This window comes from Sapajus apella, unplaced genomic scaffold, assembly GCF_009761245.1.
Source record: "Sapajus apella isolate SASKATOON/1434 unplaced genomic scaffold, GSC_monkey_1.0 scaffold6, whole genome shotgun sequence".
Taxonomy (NCBI): Eukaryota; Metazoa; Chordata; class Mammalia; order Primates; family Cebidae; genus Sapajus; species Sapajus apella.
In genome coordinates, this window is record NW_022436946.1 from 4323490 (window position 1) to 4342727 (window position 19238).

General features: G+C 34.1%; 1 protein-coding gene across 7 annotated transcripts in view; it reads left to right on the forward strand.

Moving 5' to 3' along the window:
• SHPRH (SNF2 histone linker PHD RING helicase) overlaps positions 1-19238 on the forward strand; it is an 85847-nt gene that overhangs the window by 25475 nt on the left and 41134 nt on the right. For all 7 annotated transcript variants that reach the window (XR_004267732.1, XM_032274527.1, XM_032274531.1 and 4 more), the window contains exons 12-20: positions 3921-4084; positions 4194-4450; positions 6280-6401; positions 13537-13625; positions 14821-14913; positions 16199-16306; positions 17309-17451; positions 18519-18692; positions 19007-19069. Coding sequence is in view for 6 of the 7 variants with exons in the window: in XM_032274527.1 (XP_032130418.1) it covers positions 3921-4084; positions 4194-4450; positions 6280-6401; positions 13537-13625; positions 14821-14913; positions 16199-16306; positions 17309-17451; positions 18519-18692; positions 19007-19069 (1213 nt within the window). In the remaining variant the exon portion in view is untranslated. The remainder of the gene's footprint in view (positions 1-3920; positions 4085-4193; positions 4451-6279; positions 6402-13536; positions 13626-14820; positions 14914-16198; positions 16307-17308; positions 17452-18518; positions 18693-19006; positions 19070-19238) is intronic.

The window sequence follows — 19238 nt, forward strand, 5'->3', positions numbered from 1 at the left end:
TTCTAGTAATGTCTTCTAGTATATATTTAAATATTTGCATAACTTAAATGCTACATTTAGATACATATTTATAGAATGATATTAAGTTCAGTAAAGGACCACATTTAGTGGTCTCCTTTCATGTGTTTTTAAACAAGAAATATTTAAAAATATTTACAATTTTGAAACTGTCAAAATTGTAGAGCTTTAGGTGTTAATAAGATCTAAGATCTTACTCAGCTCAAAAGTTAGCTGATAGAGTATAGAAAAGAGTACGTGACTATCAGAGTTACTTTTTCTAATTTTAATGTTGAAAAAATATGAGCAATAACTTCTTAGTTCCCTAGATAGATTTTTTGGAGATGTAAGATGTTGGCAAGTGTTTTGAACCCCGGTCACCATACAACAAATTCTTGAGTAATTTTTTGAAAACCAACTTTCTTAAGCTATTTGAACTTAATTGAGGCATAAATGACATATAATGTAACTAAATATTTAAAATATCACCTTTGAAAATTTTGATATGTATGTGTAGCCATGAATATATTTGCACTAGGCAAGTTTTCCTCATGTTCCAAGTCAGCTCCAAAAGAGCTTTTCTAGACTTTCTAGAATTTTGTCTTTTTCCCTTGCTTCCAAACTTCTGGTATCTTTATGATTCTTGCAATTAAATGGTTTATTTCTAGTTGTCACACTGGGAATGTTAGTCTGCTCATGACTTACTGTGTTGTATTTGGACATGGAAGTCTCATTTGTTTTCTTTTTGTGTTAAACTAGGGTTTCTCAACATTGGCCCTATTGAAATTTGGGGCCAGATAATTCTTTTTCTTTGGGAACTGTCCTATATGTTTTAGGATGTTTAGCTTCTACCCACTAGATGGCTGGTAGCACTCCTACAATTCTGACACCCAGAAATGTCTACAGAAATTACCAGACTGAAATAATGTCACCTACTTGGAATGTCAAATATGGAAGAACGCTTCTACTCCTTCTACCCCCCACACCCTTTGTCTACATAACATATTTGTTCGTATAATACAGAAAGCATTGGCTTTGGGGAATATATAAACCTGGGTTATATTACATCCTGACTTATTAGTTGTGTGTCCATAAATAAATTCCTTAAACATGTAAGTCCTTATTTTTCTTATCTATAAAATAACGTGTTTTAAAGAGTAATTATAATAAAGTTTACAAAGGATTTAGCATAGTACTTAGCAAAAATTAAATATTCAATGAATGATAGCTGCTTCTACTTCTGCTTTTTTTATTTTTCGTTTATGTAGTCATTTACCTATTTCAGTGTCTTTGAAAGTGTCGAAGTTAAATAAGTTCTTTGTGATACATTTATTATTTATTATTATTTATGTATTTCATTTATTTCTTTGTGAGGTAGGATAGAATCTTAACAAATTTTTGCTTTTAGGATACCACAGACTAGATAACTACAAAAAAGCGAAGCCTATTTAACTCACAATTCTAGAGGCTGGGACATCTAAGAGCATGACACTGGCAGCTGGCAAGGATCACCCCATGGTGAAAGGTGGAAGGAGTACATGAGATACAGAGAAGCACCAGGGGCTGGACTTGGTTTATAACAAACAACCCTTGAGATAGCTAGCCGGCTCCCACAATAATGACATTAATCCACTCATGAAGGTTCCATGCTCATGACCAAGTCACATCTTACTAGGCCCCACCTCCTAATACTGTTCATTGGAAACTAAGCTTCTAACACATGAACTTTTGGGGGATACATTAAAACCATAGCAGATGATGAGCAAAAGTAGATACGATCCCTGATCAATTGAGCTTACAGCTTAGAGGAAAACATATATTTCTTAAAATATTTCTTAAATACATAGATAAATATTAAATGTCAATTGATATAACTTTCACAAATGAAAAAAATGGAAAATTCTAACAGGTTTCATTGAAAAAAAATCTGGTTCTGTAGCATCATACAATCAGGATGCAGAAGGAACTGACAACTGGGCTGTGATCTGAAACACGAACGTATGTTAGGTAGAAAGGGAAGGAAAAAATGCTCTATTGTAGAGGAAACAGAAAATATTAATGTGAATAGATCGTGGCAGACATAGTATCATTGTGTCTAGAAGCATAAAGAGCTAGGGAGATAATGGTGCATTGAGAGACTAGGTGGGTAGAGATGGGACTATGGAGGATGCTGTTTGCCATGTTAAAGAATTTTATTTTTTTCCTTAGGAACAGGAGCTATTGAAACGATGTAAACACAGTGGTTGGGGTCATCTTATGGTTAGATTTGTATTTTAAAAGATCACTCTTCTTGCAGTGTGGAGAGTGGTTTAGAAGAGGATAAGAGTGAATGTTAGTATATCAATTGTCTGTAAGAAGTAATCTAGGCAAGTGGTGCTGGCACTTTTGATTTGGCCTAGGTTTGTCCTAAAGATACAGAAAAAAAGTGGATAGTTAACAAGCCTCAATGACAGATCAGGAGATACCAGGATTTCTGACATGCATATATCCATGAATGGTGACTGGTTTCCCTAGTGAATACTACTAGAAAAGAAGCATGTTTGTACAAAAAGATTATGAATTGGAGATTTTGGCAAGTTCCGTTTGAGATGGCTCTGGGACCTCAAAGAAGAGGTAGCATATAGCAGTTCAGTTGATCTGAGCTAAATATAAATCTGTGTGGACTTTTGCATAGCAGTGAAGCATTGGTTCTTTCAGATGTTACTAACTCCCAGCAAACATCATGGTAACTTAATTCAACCTAAATATTTGTTGATCATCTTCAGAATAGGTGTTGTAGGTGTGGTAAGGATATTTTTATTATTGTTTTATGGCTTCTGAAGAGAATATATGCCCATTTTGAAAAAATCTGAACTGTACAGAAAAGCATAAAGAAAACCACAAGCCAGGCATAGTGGCTCACACCTGTAATCCCAGCACTCTGAGAGGCTGAGGCAGGAGGATCACTTGAGCCCAGGAGTTCGAGATCAGCCTGGGCAACATAGGAAACCCTGTCTCTACAGAAAATTTAAAAAAACTATCGAGGCATGGTGTATGTGCACACCTACGATCTCAGCTACTCGGGAAGCTAAGGTAGGAGGATCACTTGAGCACAGGAGGTTGAGACTGCATGAGTTGAGATGGTGCAACTGCACTCCACCCTGGGCAACAGGAAGACCTTGTCTAAGGCATCACAAATAAATATATGGAAAACTGTTTAGGGTATGTTAAGTGGGGTGGGTGGGGCAGGGCGAATAGAATATATAACTGAGTGTGCCCAGTAAAGAGATACACAAGAAGTCCCATGCTCTAAAGCTAACAAATACAAGGCATGCTGAATCAGAAAAGAAAAATAGTTCTATTTTATGGGATTACCATAATTTATTTATTTGAGTCGTTCTTATTCTACATATTGTTGCTATGAATATCACCGTATAAGTAAATCTTATCTATATTTTTACTATTATCTTGGGCTTTTCTAGGAGAAGAATTGTTAGATAAAGGTATGAGGAATATTGCATCAGAGAATATTCTTCATGTTACCCGTGTGCTTAGAAATTATTTTTCCTGATCCAGCAAGTCTTGCATCTCTTGGTTTCAGAGGATGGTATTTCTTATGTATGTCTTTCTGTGCACATTCAGTTGAGTGGTTTTTGGTTTAACTCCTGATGGAGATTTCAGATTTTTGAATTAAGTATAAGCTTTGTGTAATGCTTCCATAAACCTAACAGTATTTTAGCGTCTAGCAAAAAACCTAGGGCAGAATAGATGCTCAATAAATATAAATGGAATTGGAATTGAATTTCAGATTTAAGAGCCCATACAATCTGTATTTTTAATTCATGGAAGGCTTATGTGCTGTGTAATGTCTGTAGAAATGCTTCTGCAAAATAGTAATGAAGTAATAGAGTTATTCTCAGTGTACTTCCTTTTTCTCTTTTCAGATCTTTTTGGGTTAGTGGTCTTTCTTGGTATTGAACCTTATTGTGTCAAACACTGGTGGGTTCGACTTCTCTATCGGCCTTACTGCAAGAAGAATCCTCAGCATCTCTACAGCTTTATTGCCAAGATACTGTGGAGGTCGGCAAAGAAAGATGTGATTGACCAAGTCAGTACAATAAGCTTTTATTGATAAAGGTACTATAAGATAAAAGAAGCAATTGGGATGAAAGTTAAATTTTTAGGTGAAATCTTTTTTTTTCTGCTCCTTTTTACAGATCCAAATACCACCACAAACTGAAGAAATACACTGGCTCCACTTCTCTCCAGTAGAAAGGCATTTCTATCACCGTCAGCATGAGGTGTGCTGCCAGGATGCGGTGGTAAAACTCAGGAAGATTTCTGACTGGGCTCTGAAGCTCAGCAGCCTGGACAGAAGGACCGTCACCTCTATCCTGTATCCATTGCTGAGGCTCAGACAGGCCTGCTGCCACCCACAGGCTGTTCGTGGGGAGTTCTTGCCACTTCAAAAAAGGTTTTATTATCAACTTTTTTATATTGCAGTTGATATAATAGATAATATTTCTGGCCATAGTTTCATTCAGAGTCATGTAACTGAGTTGTCAGTTATTTTTAATAGTGTGGGGGTTTTCTTTGTTATGGAACCTCATTTGCAATGGAGAATTATATCATCAAAATAATTATTTTCATGGTTTTGAGTATTTCTCTTTTACAGTGGGTTTTTTTGTTTTTTGGTACTTTTTCGAGACAGGATCTCACTCTCTTTCCGACTGGAGTGCAGTGGTGTGATCCTAGCTCACAGTGGCAGCCTCAAATTCCTGGGCTCAAATGATCCTTCTGCCTTAGCCTCTCAAGTAGCTAAGACTACAAGTGCAACCACTACAGCCAGCTAATTTTTTATTTTATGTTTGTGTGGGGTTTTTGTTTTTTTGTTTTGAGACAGAGTTTTGCTCTTGTCACCTAGGCTGGAGTGGCACAATCTTGGCTCACTGCAGTCTCCACCTCCCGGGTGCCAGTAGTTCTGCCCAGCCTTCCAAGTAGCTGGGATTATAGACATGTGCCACCATGCCTGGCTAATTTTATATTTTTAGTAGAGGCAGTGTTTCATTCTGTTGATCAGGCTAGTCTCGAATTCCTAACCTCAGGCAGCCCATTTCCCTCAGCCTCCCAAAGCGCTGGGATTACAGGTGTGAGACACCGCACCCAGCCTATTACATGTTTTTTAGAGATGGAGCCTCGCTATGTTGCCTGAGCTGATACTGAACACCTGGCCCCAAGTAGTCCTCCTGTCTCAGCCTCCCAAATTTTTGAGTTGACAGGCATTAACCACCACACCTGGTCTTAAACACTTCTGTTAAAATTAGGATTATTATTGAGGGTTTTTAAATTATTATTTTGTTAGGGTTTTGGCATACTCCAGATATGAAAGGCTTTTATTCTTATTTCATAGTTCCCACATCGGGGAATTAGATTACCGTGAAATATTTTCTATCTCTCTGATTATTCATTCGGAGAACATTAAGAAATTTGTGTTCATAATACTCTATTGTCCCAGAACCTTTTTGTGAATCAGACTGCAACTCAGGAACTGCCCTTTGGTTATATAGCTAGAAAGAGGATTCAATTTTGTCTTTGCTTTTAAGCAGGTTATAGGCAAATAAAGGAAATGGCAGAAATTAACATTTCTAAAATATGAAGTGAAAATGTAAATCTGCTGTGTGCATTTAGAGTTTGAAAACTATATATGAATGGTTAAGTTTAGACAGCCTTTTGGTGCAAATGGCATTTAACCTGATCCTTAGAGGATCTTCATTTTTAACTGATTAAAAAAATATTCAGGCTCGGACCGGGCATGGTGGCTCACGCCTGTAATCCAAGCACTTTGGAGGCCAAGGCGGGTGGATCACCTGAGGTCGGGAGTTCAAGACCAGCCCGACCAACATGGTGAAACCCCATCTTTTAAAAAAATAAAATAATTTTTAAAAAATATTCAGGCTCAAAGAGGTTTTTCAATTACATTGCAGTGTTGGGATTCAGAATCAGTCTTACATTTTAATATCTGTAATATTTCAGATATATCATGTTGTACTTTGTACTTGAGTAAGATTTTTATAGTTCCATTCTGCCTTTACTGAAATGGGAAAAACTCAAAGCATGATGTGATCAAATAGAGGTGCTTATGCGGGAAAAAATAATGGTAAAACTGGAGGCAAAAAAAAATGCTAGAGATCTCATAAAGATTGTAAGACTCACATACTCTTGATGATGTGTGATGTAACACTTCCACCGAAGTAACACTTGGGATTTTCTTTCTAGTTTTGAACAGTTTGCTTTTTCTTTTAGCACCATGACAATGGAAGAGCTGCTCACATCTTTGCAGAAGAAGTGTGGGACTGAATGTGAAGAAGCCCATCGACAGCTAGTTTGTGCCCTCAATGGCTTAGCAGGCATTCATATTATTAAAGGTAGAAGGTGATTACTTTGTTATTTCTGATTCTTCCAAACACTTCCTGAGGAAGGTTAATTATAGAAAATGTCAAAGTCCTCCCCAAAAAGATACTCTCATACACTACTGATTATAGTTTAAATAGGTTCAACTTAATACAGAGCAGTTTCATAGAACATTTCAAAAACTTTCAAAGTTTACATATGATTTATTTCCATTTTTAGAAAAAAAATTTTTTTTTTTTTTTTTTTTTTGAGACCAGAGTCATGCTCTGTCACCAGGCTGGAGTGTAGTGGTGCAGTCTTGGCTCACTGCAACCTCTTAGGTCTAATATTCTGGGTTCAAGCAATTCTGCCTCAGCCCCCACCGAGTAGCTAGGACTACAGGCACCTACCACCACACCCAGCTATTTTTTTGTATTTTCATAGAGACAGAGTTTCACCGTGTTGGCCAGGATTGTCTAGATCTCCTGACCTCAGGATCTGCCCAGCGAGGCATTCCAAAATCCTGAGATTACAGGCGTGAGCCACTGCGCCTGGCCCCTAGAAGTTCTTTTTTAAGGAAATGAGGATACAAAGATGTGTTTTTAAATTGTTCATCTTAGTCTTTAACAGTAAACAAATGTAAACAACCAGCATGGTTAGAAATAGAAGAATGGTTAAATTTTGACACATTTAAGGAATTATTATTTATTGATTTAAAAATCATAAGTGTTTCTAGGATCATTTTTCCAGCAAATATTTGTGTGCCACACCTGATCCAGGTAACAATGATACAGTAAATAAAGTAATTATCTGATCTTGCAGACCTTAAATTCTTACAGAGGATGACAAGTACACACTCACCCTCCCATATACACACAAAATGTATGTGTGTAAAGTTATAGTGTTATGCACAAAAATAAAACAGATTATTTACTTGGTGGCTTCCCCATCTCTCAGGGATCACTCTTTTTTTGTGTTATGCCTAATATCTTACAAACTGTCATTTCATGTATTTTGTCTGTTATTGTAGTTTTTATAGGGAGGAGAGTAAATCCATTCTCTGTTACTCTATCTTGGCTGGAAGCAGAAGTTATATAACTGGCACTTTTAATAAACACCATATAGACGCCTTTCCATATAAATATGAGAAACATTAAAAATGTATTCCATAGGTTCAGGAGTGTAGATTAAGCATGTTAAGTAGAAACATTGAAAACATACAATCAAACTTCTAGAAATTTCAATGTCAAATATGAAAAAATTCACTTAAATAGATTAGATATCACCTAAGAAAAAAATCAACAAAGTCAAATTATAGAATAGTAAAGAAACTTGCCAACATGAAAAACAAAGGACGAAGACTGAAAATTTTGAAAAGAGCATCAGTGAAGTTGTGGACAACTTCAAATGGCCTAATATAAATGTGTTGGAGTCACCAAAGAGGAAAAACAGGAAGAAATATATTGTGGGTTTTATATCATGTAGATGTACAATGTGCAAAAACAAAAAGTCTGGGGAAGCATGGATGTATACTGTTGTAAGATTATTATGGTATATAATAAGAGGTAAAATATTACCTGAAATTAGACTGTTACAAAAGGAAAATGTGCATCCTACACGGTCACCACTTCAGAATACAACAAAGAGTTAGAGGTAATAATCCAAAAGAGTAGATAAGAAGATAATAATAAAAAAATCGACTGGGCACGGTGGCTTGGGAGGCCAAGGTGGACGTATCACAAGGTCAGGAGATCAAGACCATCCTGGCCAACATGGCGAAACACCATCTCTACTAAAAATACAAAAATTAGCTGGGTGTTTTGGTGCACACTTGTAGTCCCACCTGCTCGGGAGGCTGAGGCAAGAGAATCACTTGAACCCAGGAGGCAGAGGTTGTAAGCTAAGGTCATGCTGCTGCACCCCAGCCTGGCAACAGAGTGAGACTCTGTTTCAAAAAAAAAAAAAAAAAAAAATTAAAAATCTTCAATCTTAAAAAAAACATAAAGGAAAAAATGGGGCAAAAAACAGACGAGTTGATTAGAAAACAAACAGCAAGATAGTAGATCAGCTTATCAGTGGTCATATAAGATGTAACGGTCTAAATATCCCAATTAAGAGTCCTGGATTGTCAGACTGTATTAAAAAACAATAATCCTCAATATGCTCTCTATAAGAAGCCTGCTTTATATTTAAAGATGTAAATATAAGAGGATAAAAAAAGATATGTTAACACTAATCAAAAGAAAGATAAAGCCACTATATTCCTATTAAGTAAAATAGATTTCTTATTAATACTGCCTGCTAACCGATTGTACCACTGGAGCTTCTTAAGTAGATTTCAGAGCAAAGAATATTATCAATGATAAAGGATGTTACTTTATCACTAGAGAAAAAAATTCTAAATATTAATGTACCTAAAACAAGAGTTTCAAAATAAATATTGAAAACTGATAGAATTATATTGAGAAATAAACAATAATTATTGTCAGATATTTCTACATCCCTCTCTCAGTTGTGTAGAATAAGTAGAAAATAAGTGAGGACATACATAGCTCAAACAACACTGTCACCAATATATCTAATCAGTGTTTATTGAATACTTTACCCAACCAAAGAAGAATACACTCTGTTTTCAAGTACGTGTCAAATGTATATCAAGATAGGGCATATTCTGGGCTATAAAACAAGTCAGTAAATTTCAAAGAATTCATGCCTACAGAGTGTGTTCTATGCCCACAGTGGTAGATACCAATAACAGAAGGATAACTGGAAAGTCCCCAAATACTTTGAAATTAAGTAACACACTTTTAAATCTTTGGGTTAAAAGTAAAAGGGAAGGTAGGAGGTATTTTGAGTTAAATAAAAATGAAATATCAAAATTTGGGGGAGGCAGCAAATCAGTAATTAAGAAATTTATAGCACTAGATATGTACTAGAAAAGAAAGTTTCAAATTGGAGACTTCCGCTGCTACCTTAAGAAATTTAAAAAAGAGCAGATGAAGTACAAAGAAATCAGTTACCCAAAGAAATGTGTGCTTTTTGTAGAATATAAGGAAATATTCTTACATTAAGCCTCGTTGAGTAGCCTGTCTTTAGTTGTTAGCTCTTTAGCGTAAGAGAACCAGAAATGGAAAGTGACTCTTACTGTGCTAGATACTTGAATAGAGTTATAAGGATTCTCAGAAGCTGAGTAGAAATAGCTCTAGACAAGAACTGAAAAGGATTGTCCTTCTTACATGTTGCAGTTGGAACCCTGTGAAATGGAGTATATTAGTCAAGATTTCCGAACCTCTGTGTCTTTGTCAATAAAACATACAGGTGCTTTTTACTTGCTTCAACTATCGTTCTTAATACAAAATGTGGAAGCATATTGAAAACTTTATAAAAACATATAGATGAAGAATTACATTATTGATTATAATAATATGAAGGTTACCTTAGATTCTTACCACTTTCTACCTGCTCACAATGTAAATTCTGTTATCAATAACTAGTAATAGAAAAGGGCATATTATTATATATTCCTGTTAAATTGTTCACATATAATGCATGTTACTTTGTGAGCAAATCTTCCCTCTAGGACACTCCCTAGAAAGTCCTCAAGTAAGCTAGCAGCGTTTGCAAGTTTGCATTTTCTCTAACAGTTATTATCATCATGGTCATCTTAGTTGCTAACCTTGTCCTGTGACTATGTGATAGTCTAGATATCAATCTAAAGTCTAAAAAAATTTTTTGCTTTACAATCCATAGTGAAAAACTAAACAAGGCAACTATTTTAATAGAGTTTTTTTTTTAATCAAGGTTTTCTATTTATCAGTGTGGAAATAATTAGGCAAAAATTGGGAAAATACGTGTCATATCTAATACCAGTTTCTCCCAGTGCCAAATTAATTGAATAGTCATGATTAAACTCAATAGACTACTTGACTATTGCAGATGAGAAATGTGTTCTTGTCCTTGAAAATACATGAATAATGAACATATTTAAAATATTTTCAGGTCATTAAAAATGTAGCTTTATACCTGAGAAATACTGTCTAAGATTTTTATGTTATACGTAACACTTTCATGTATTTATGCTATTTTATCATTACAAGTGCCCAGAGATTGAGGTATTATCCACATTTCACTTAGGAAACTGAGTTCCAGAAAAGCTTAGTTGCCTTCTTGAGATTTTAGTTAATTGACAGAATGTGCCCTGAATCTTTTTATTTCAAATCAAATAATACTTTTTTATTATAAACCTCAATATTGTGCTGTCTATAGTAGGTTAAAACTCATAGTCAAAAATTTTTGAAATGGAATAATACAGTAGTTGTAGATTGTCAGAATAATAAAAATAAATTTCAATTTTCCCATCTTGATTTTAAAATTGCATTCCTCATTTTATTCTGTTATGGTTCAGAAGCTTAGACAGTGAGTGAATTTCCTCCCTTGGCTTTTTCTTCTTGTCCCCTTTTCATATTTACTTTCCCCTGATCTGTAGTTATATATAATATGAGGACCAGGAAAAAGGGTTCCTCCTCTGATTATTTACCATCACAGTTGCACCCTATCAGGGTCAACATATAATAAGCTTCTATGTCAAAATACTACACTGTTGCATAACAGAAGCTACATCATTGCTCTTTTCTTTCTGTGTGTGAAACTACAGAAAACAATTGCTGGTTACCAAGAGAAATATGCTACCAAAAGTCCATTAATAGAGGATATGTTCCTGCTGAATTTAATTGTAATTTTCAACCTAAGAGTAATAGATTTGCTGCTTTTAGTTTTCATTAACTTCATAGTGATGTGTTAAACAATATTCATTTTTTAAAGTAACATTACATATGTAACTTACATAAATTAGATTCTTCTAATGTGAAGATCAGACAGTGAAGGTCTGCCTTTTAAAAGAAATTAAAATTAATTTTAAACTATAAAAAAGATGTGCTCATATATGAATAAATACATATGATACGTTAATCCGTATTTTGAGATTCTCCTTGACTGGTATTAAACACACTAGATTATTCTAATTTTGAACAATGTGTTTTCTCCAGATGGTTTTTATAGAAAATCAGTTTGGCAGTATTAAATCCACTGCAGTTTACTTAGAAATGTTAGCACCACCAAGTGGCCAAGAATGAGTATTTCCAAATTTGTCTTAAACCTTTGTAATATTGAATGAGTATTTTTGTTTCTTCCTCAGAAAGCATGTCTTTTTAAAAATAAACATGGAAAACCAAGTATCATAGTGAATAGATCAAATTCACCTGCTTTACATTAGAGCCTAATCACTATACCTTCTTTAAAAGGTATGGTAATTATGAAGAGAAAATGGTTTAATGAATTATTCTCTATATATGATAGTATAAATACTGATAGATTTCATAATGTCTTTTGAAAGCTTTAATAAGACTCTTAACTAAAAAAGAGAACTCACTGTGAAGTTAATTTAGTGTTAATGCCTATATTATAATGTAACTATTGTAAAAATAATCTCCCTTATTAAAGGAAATAGAAATTGGCTGACTCTACAGTTGTTTGAAAATGTGTGTTTTAGAAAGCTTTGTATTAGATAACTAATAGAATTAGATATAAAGCAATGATATAAGAACTATTGTTTCAAAAACAATTTTTAAATCAGGTGTTTTGCACAACACTGAATATACATAATGCCAGTGAACTGCACACTTGAAAAAGGCTAAGGTGGTAAATTTTATGTAGATTTTACCAAAGTTAAGATATGTATGTATACTTAAATATGAACTAAGAAAAGAACCAACTTCAAAATTTACAAAGGTTTGCATATGTATGTATAAAATGAGCTTTATATCTATATACACATAAATATATATGAGCTTTATATATATATATATATATATATACACACACACACACACACACACACACATAATTAGGCCCATATATATATATACATATATATATATATATATATGGGCCTAATTATGTGATATTCGTAAAACAAGCTTGAAGTTTTCTTTAAAAGCAAGTATGTGTGATACTTAGGAAAAACTTTCTTAGCAAATAAGTAGAACATTTCTACACATTTTTTTGGTATTGATTGCATGGTTTTGCCGCTGTTAATTTTTACTTTATTAGTATTTATAATTTACCTGTTTCGAATTTTCCAAACAACAATTAAGATAGATTAAAAATGTTCGTCTCTCCTTCTATTAAGGTATCATCAAGCTTTCTCTGTAAAGAAGCAGATAATAGTTTAGGCATTGCAAACCATAAGGTCTCTGTGCAGCTATCAGCTCAGCTGTTGTAGTACAACAGCAGCACAGGCAGTACAAAACAAATGAGCAGAGCCGGGTTCTAATAAAACTATTTATGGACCCTGAAGTTTAATTTTCACATGTCACAAAATATTTTTTTCAAATTTTTCAGCTGTTTAAATATGTTAAATTCATTTTAAGCCGATGGGCCCAACAGAAATGCAGAGAGAGAGTAGAAATGACCCATGGGTCATACTTTGCCAGCCTGTGCTTTAATTGACACTTTTTGAATTGCTGTATTTAAATGAGCTGGTAATTATGAACAGCAGAAACAGCATACATCTCAGACTCACTATGATTTGTGTGACCAAAAGTAGAGAGGAGATCCCTAAATTTTTGACATGAAACTTAATTGCAAACTATTTGGCCTAATACCAAGAACAATAATAGCAACCAAGAATAGTATATTATTTTTCTGATGATTATGTGTAGGTTGGTTGGAGTGTCTTAAATATTTGTTTATAAATAGTCTATAATAATTACCTTAAATATATCCTGATTTTCAAACATCACAGTTACTACTGATTGGCACCTATTAATTTTAGCAAGAGGAAATATTTTTTTGTCTAAATTAAAAGTTTATTCAGTAGCATAATCTTAAAGCATTACAAATAGGTTTAATTATAAACATTTTAGTATAATTTTAAAACATTACAAATGTAATATAAGAACATTGTATTCCGTGGAATTAAAAAAGGAACTGTACTCAGCTTTTTTTAAAACTAGGACGGTCATTAATACCAAGTCAAATTGCTTTACTTACAACAATAGTTATATTCATTATGTTGTATGTTTACAGTATTCTTAAATAATCGACAATTAGATGACATTGGGAGCTAAATATGTGACTCTCTTACACTTTAAATACATTTTAATTCTTTAGGTGAGTATGCCTTGGCAGCAGAATTGTACAGAGAAGTGTTGCGCTCGTCAGAGGAACACAAAGGAAAGCTGAAAACTGATTCACTTCAAGTAAGTAAACACTAAACAGTTTCATATGTATTCTGTTTTATTTTTTAAACAAAATAATTTTTCTGAATAAGAGGATAAATGGTAACAAATAGTCATAATCACTGAGGACGCAATTTGGGATTCAGTCTTCTCAATAAGCATTTTAAGTGATTTGTATATACACTAACATTTGAGAATCACTACTGTTCCATTCAGGGAAGTTTTGGGCACAAGCCTGACAAGGTTATTCCATGTAAGCTACATTTAAAAATAGCTCCAGATACAGGTACTTGAAAGAGTAGGTCAGTTTTATCACTTTTGCTTATGAATATCAACATATTTATTCACATGGTTTTCGTTAATAAGAAAAGGAAGTAAGCAATAAAATTTACCTAATGATAATTTTTAGAGGTCTTTAGGGAGATTTGGACATTTTAATTATAGCACTTGTTTCTCTTTCCCTTCTTTAGTCTGTCATTGACTCATATAGAAAAGACTCTCTAGCTAAATAGGAAGTAAAGATAGTTTTATTCATTTTGGCAAGTTTAGGCTTGAGTCCCAGGTAAGATGTCATTAACATTCAGACTGGGGAGTAGCATGTCCAGTGTACCACAGTGGGTTTTTAGAGAAACATATGGAAAATTGGAAGGTGAGGAAAAATTGAATATAAGTCTTTTTTTTTTTTTTTTTTTTTTTGAGATGGAGTCTCGCTGTGTCACCGAGGCTGTAGTGTAGTGGCATGATCTCGGCTCACTGCAACCTCCACCTCCCTGGTTCAAAGGATTCTCCTGCCTCAGCCTCCCAAGTAGCTGGGACTACAGGCGTGCACCACCACATCTGGCTAATTTTTTCTTTTGCATTTTTAGTAGAGACGGGGTTTCACCGTGTTAGCCTGGATGGTCTCGATCTTCTGACCTCGTGATCTGCCCGTCTTTGCCTCCCAAAGTGCTGGGATTACAGGTGTGAACCACTGCTCCTGGCCATAAATCTTATATTCTGCATGGATAAGGGTTACAAAAGGCAGGTCCTAGACTTTTAATACCCTGCTCTTGAGTAAAGAAAACAAAGCGGTAGTACTCAGATTGTTTTATAGGAAAAGTATTTAGTGATATGTTCTTAATGTGCTGTTAGTGTTCTGTGCGCCTTATTAATATTAGGTTCTCTTCAGAGTCTTCTGCATTGACTGTCATAATTATTGCCTTTGATGTGTTTGTAGAGACTTCATGCCACCCATAACTTGATGGAATTGTTGATAGCCAAGCACCCAGGGATACCTCCTACCTTGCGTGATGGTCGACTTGAGGAAGAGGTCATTATTATTTTTTTCATTCTGTCTATAAAAGTATATTATCTTCAGACTTTATGCTCCATGTATATCGTAGGACATACAACATTTAAATAAATGTAATCATGTTTTCCTATTGCTTTGATGTTTCAGATTTTGTTGTTGTTTTAGGTGGCAGAGAATGGCAGCAGTATGTATTATTTGGCTTCTCTGCTGATTTACCTGCAGTTATGTGATAAATGCTTGTTGTAGATATGGCTGTTGGTAGCCAACAGACGGAATGTAATTAAGTTTTAAAAAGGAAACTTTGATCTCATGGCAGGTCTACAAAAGATATAGCTTAGTAAATATATAAACTTTTGCTCTTTCTCCACCTTTATGTGTATTTTTAAAGGCGGTAAGTTTTTGGTAAGTTTTAAGTTCTCTCAAAGAGTTTCCTCTACAAAAAGTGTTGACTCTTACTAAAAAGAATGATATTGAAAAGAGTGATATAGTAAATTATTTTACTGTAAATTGTTAATAGCTTTTTATGCAGATTCTTCTGGGGATTTTTGCTTTTTTTAAGCATTAAAGAGCTAAAATCAAAAGAGTATGTGTGCTTGAAATGTATCAAACCTGAAGTGGAACCTTTATATGTATCAACAAGGTAAAAAATGAGATGTATAAGTTTGCACAGCCTATTTGCACTGGTTGTTTTGGGGGCTAAAGAGGCCTGGCAAACTATTTTAATTGACAAAAATTTTACATATTTATGTTTTAGAAAGTGATGTTTTGATATATGTGGACACTGGAATAGCTGAATCAAACTAACATAACCATTACCTCACACTTATTTTTTTGTAGTGAGAACATTTAAAATCTATTTTCTTAGAGCATCAGCGTATGAATTTTGGGGAAACAAAATTCAGTCCCTAACACCTGTATTACTGTATATTCTAAAGGATTATTTTTAAACTGCAGTAACTCTAATAAATTGTAACAAATTTTAGCCAAATTTGTTAATAAATTAGCCAAATTTTAGAAAGGTGTGCCTTCTTTGCTTATTCTAACGAAAAAATATTAATTTAAATAAAAATTTGTCAAACAAATCTTTGAAATTTCTTAAATTTTGTTACTTGGACAGGTAAAGTTTGTTAACTTCCATACATAAGGAATTTTTAGCATGACTTCTATGTTCTCTACAGTATACTTGTAGTTTTATGTTTAAATGAAGTAGCTTTAAATATACTAAATGACCCATTCTTGAAACATCATACTACATTATGTTCTAGATCAGGAGTGAAGGTTTATATTTTCTGTTTCAACACAGGCCAAACAGCTGCGAGAGCACTATATGAGCAAGTGTAATACAGAAGTTGCTGAAGCCCAACAAGCTTTATATCCTGTGCAGCAGACCATCCATGAGCTTCAAAGAAAGGTACCCCACAATGCAGTGTTTCTTACCTGTGTTTGCCTGCAGATAACAGTTTTGGTTTTGTTTTTTTTGTGGGGAGAAATTTGAATTTCTTTTTTTTTTTTTTTCGTGGCGGTGTGATTTGCTGCCTTCCTCCCCACCACCTACATCTGGTATCTCTCCCCTTGCTATCTCTCCCCAACTCCTTGGAATTCTTAGCACCTAGTACATTGCCTGACTCACAATACAAGTTATTTACTGTTAACAATGATTATTGGTTGAATGAACAGATGCTAGATAAGTCAGCTATTTTGAGATTCTCTTTATTTTGAACTCTTACGGGTTTTCTCTTACCGTGAGTATATAACAGTTGTCTTTTGAAGAAAGTAAAGACTTCTATAACCTCCTTTTGATTTTTGTTTCTGAGTTGTTTTAAGATGTTAAAACATTAGAACCGTAGGTGTTTTTACTGCAGAATATATACCATTTGTCATTTCTAAAATTTCTCTTTTATGAAATCAGTAGCAAAATTTAAAGAGGTTACACAAATACACTTTTATTTTCAATTTTTAAATCAGGTATTGTAAATTTTTGTCTTCCTAATTCATTAATTATTTACTATCCTGGGAAATAATTTTGTTAGCTATTGTAGATTATTCATTAAGTAGAATCTAGTTCAATTAGTTAAAGATTAGAATGAAGGCTTTCCTTCTTATGCTGTTAAAGAGACCTGTGACCTTTTCACATATAAAGAATTTTTTTAGTTACAGCTTTGTTATATAAGTCCAAACAATAAATTCTTATTTATCCAGAGAAGTTAGAATATATGTGTTCTCTTTAATTATGTTTTCAAAAGAGGAAGTGAGCATTGTACATGGAATATGTATACTCATCTCCCCTCTGTGTAGTCTCTTTGAGAATAGCATTTATTATTTTATTTGAATTTTGACATCACCCTTCCCAGAAATGGAAGCCTAGAGTACTAAAAAAAATCTATTAATTGATTAACTGCTACCTTTTTTGCAGATTCATTCTAATTCTCCTTGGTGGCTAAATGTGATCCACAGAGCAATAGAATTTACTATTGATGAGGAGCTTGTTCAACGAGTGCGAAATGAAATAACCAGCAACTACAAGCAGCAAACTGGCAAGCTTTCTATGTCAGAGAAGTAAGAAAATATGAAGAAAAAGTATCTACTCATAACTTTTATAGCAAAGAAATCCTCCTTGTATTTTCTAGTTTCTAATTTCTTATTATTCTTGGCTTTCTTTCTCCTTTCATAAACGTATACACATACATTCATACTTCTTTTTTTGCAACCCTCTTTATTCACAGTTTATAAAAATGGTTATGGGTCTATAATTGGATTTAACTCCTGCCACATACCTCTGTTACTTTAGTTACTTTAATATTTTACACTTCATAATGTGAGCATTCGTAACTAATGAAATTACACAGGAAAAGTGTGTGCCAAAGGTCACAATTACAGATTTAATTAAGTATATCTACATATACACACACATATATATATATTTTTTCAACCAAGGAATATAATTCTTAGCCATTTTTCTTCTTTCCAGTTTTCTGCTTTTATGTTATGTTTCGTCCTGCAGGCATCTCCTCTTAAAGAGCAAGGATGTCAAGAGGGCCATCTGTAGTCAGGTTTAAAACAGAAGAATATGGTCATCCTGCTCTTTCAAGGATATCTGAGATAGAGACATACATTTTTCATGCTCTTTTTCAGTTCCTGAGTAGAGGACTATCAAATTTTTTGGTATCTTTTATAGTAGACACCCCAGTATTATACTTTGAATGCACTCTGAAGGAAAACTCACTCAAATGTGGCTGGTTAAAAAAACAAAAACAAAAACAGGCCGGGCGCAGAGGTCAAGAGATCAAGACCCTGGTCAACATGGTGAAACCCCGTCTCTACTAAAAGTACAAAACAAAAAAAAATTAGCTGGGCATGGTGGCACGTGCCTGTAGTCCCAGCTACTCAGGAGGCTGAGGCAGGAGAATTGCCTCAACCCAGGAGGCGGAGGTTGCGGTGAGCCGAGGTCGCGCCATTGCACTCCAGTCTGGGTAACAAGAGCAAAACTCCGTCTCAAAAAAAAAAAAAAAAAAAAAAACAGCAAACAGTTTCTTTAACACTTTGCTTGGCAACCATCTTCTGAATCTCAGGAAATAGACCATTATTCTTTTCTTTGTGTTGTCTGTGGTGCTGATGGGAATCAGGTTCCATGATTGCAGAGGTCTTCAGTTCCTACTTACAACACAAATGGAAGAGCTAAATAAATGCCAGAAGCTAGTAAGAGATGCTGTAAAAAACCTGGAGGGACCTCCATCTCGTAATGTTATTGAGTCTGCAACAATCTGCCACCTCCGACCAGCCAGGCTTCCTCTCAACTGGTAGGTAATAGAAGAAATCATACAATGACATGGTATCATTTCTTTAAGCTAGATTTCTTAGAGAAGAAACAATTGACCCATATAATAAAGGTTTTTTCATTTTAATTGAGGCAGAAGTAGAAAGAGATATATTATTAATCTTATTTAGAGAAAAAATCATAAGGACAATGTATGATAAACCATGTGATTTTTTTTTTCTAAAATGGCATATCTAGTATAATGAAAAATGAAGTCAAAATACTAAGCGTCTCCTTAAAATTACCAGATTGCTGATTATGTTTGTGAATATTTCTCTATTAATCTCTTTTTTCCAGCTGTGTCTTTTGTAAAGCTGATGAATTGTTCACAGAGTATGAATCAAAGCTATTTTCCAACACGTAAGTTTTCTATTTGATTATGTTACCCATCATGAAAGTGAAACATTTTGTAAGACTCAGTATCAAAGACTATATTTTCTCCACAGTAACCTTTATTATATTGTTTCTTTAATTAAATTGATTAGTACTTTGGAAATTTGATTGTTTAATATTCCCAGTTTTACCTACC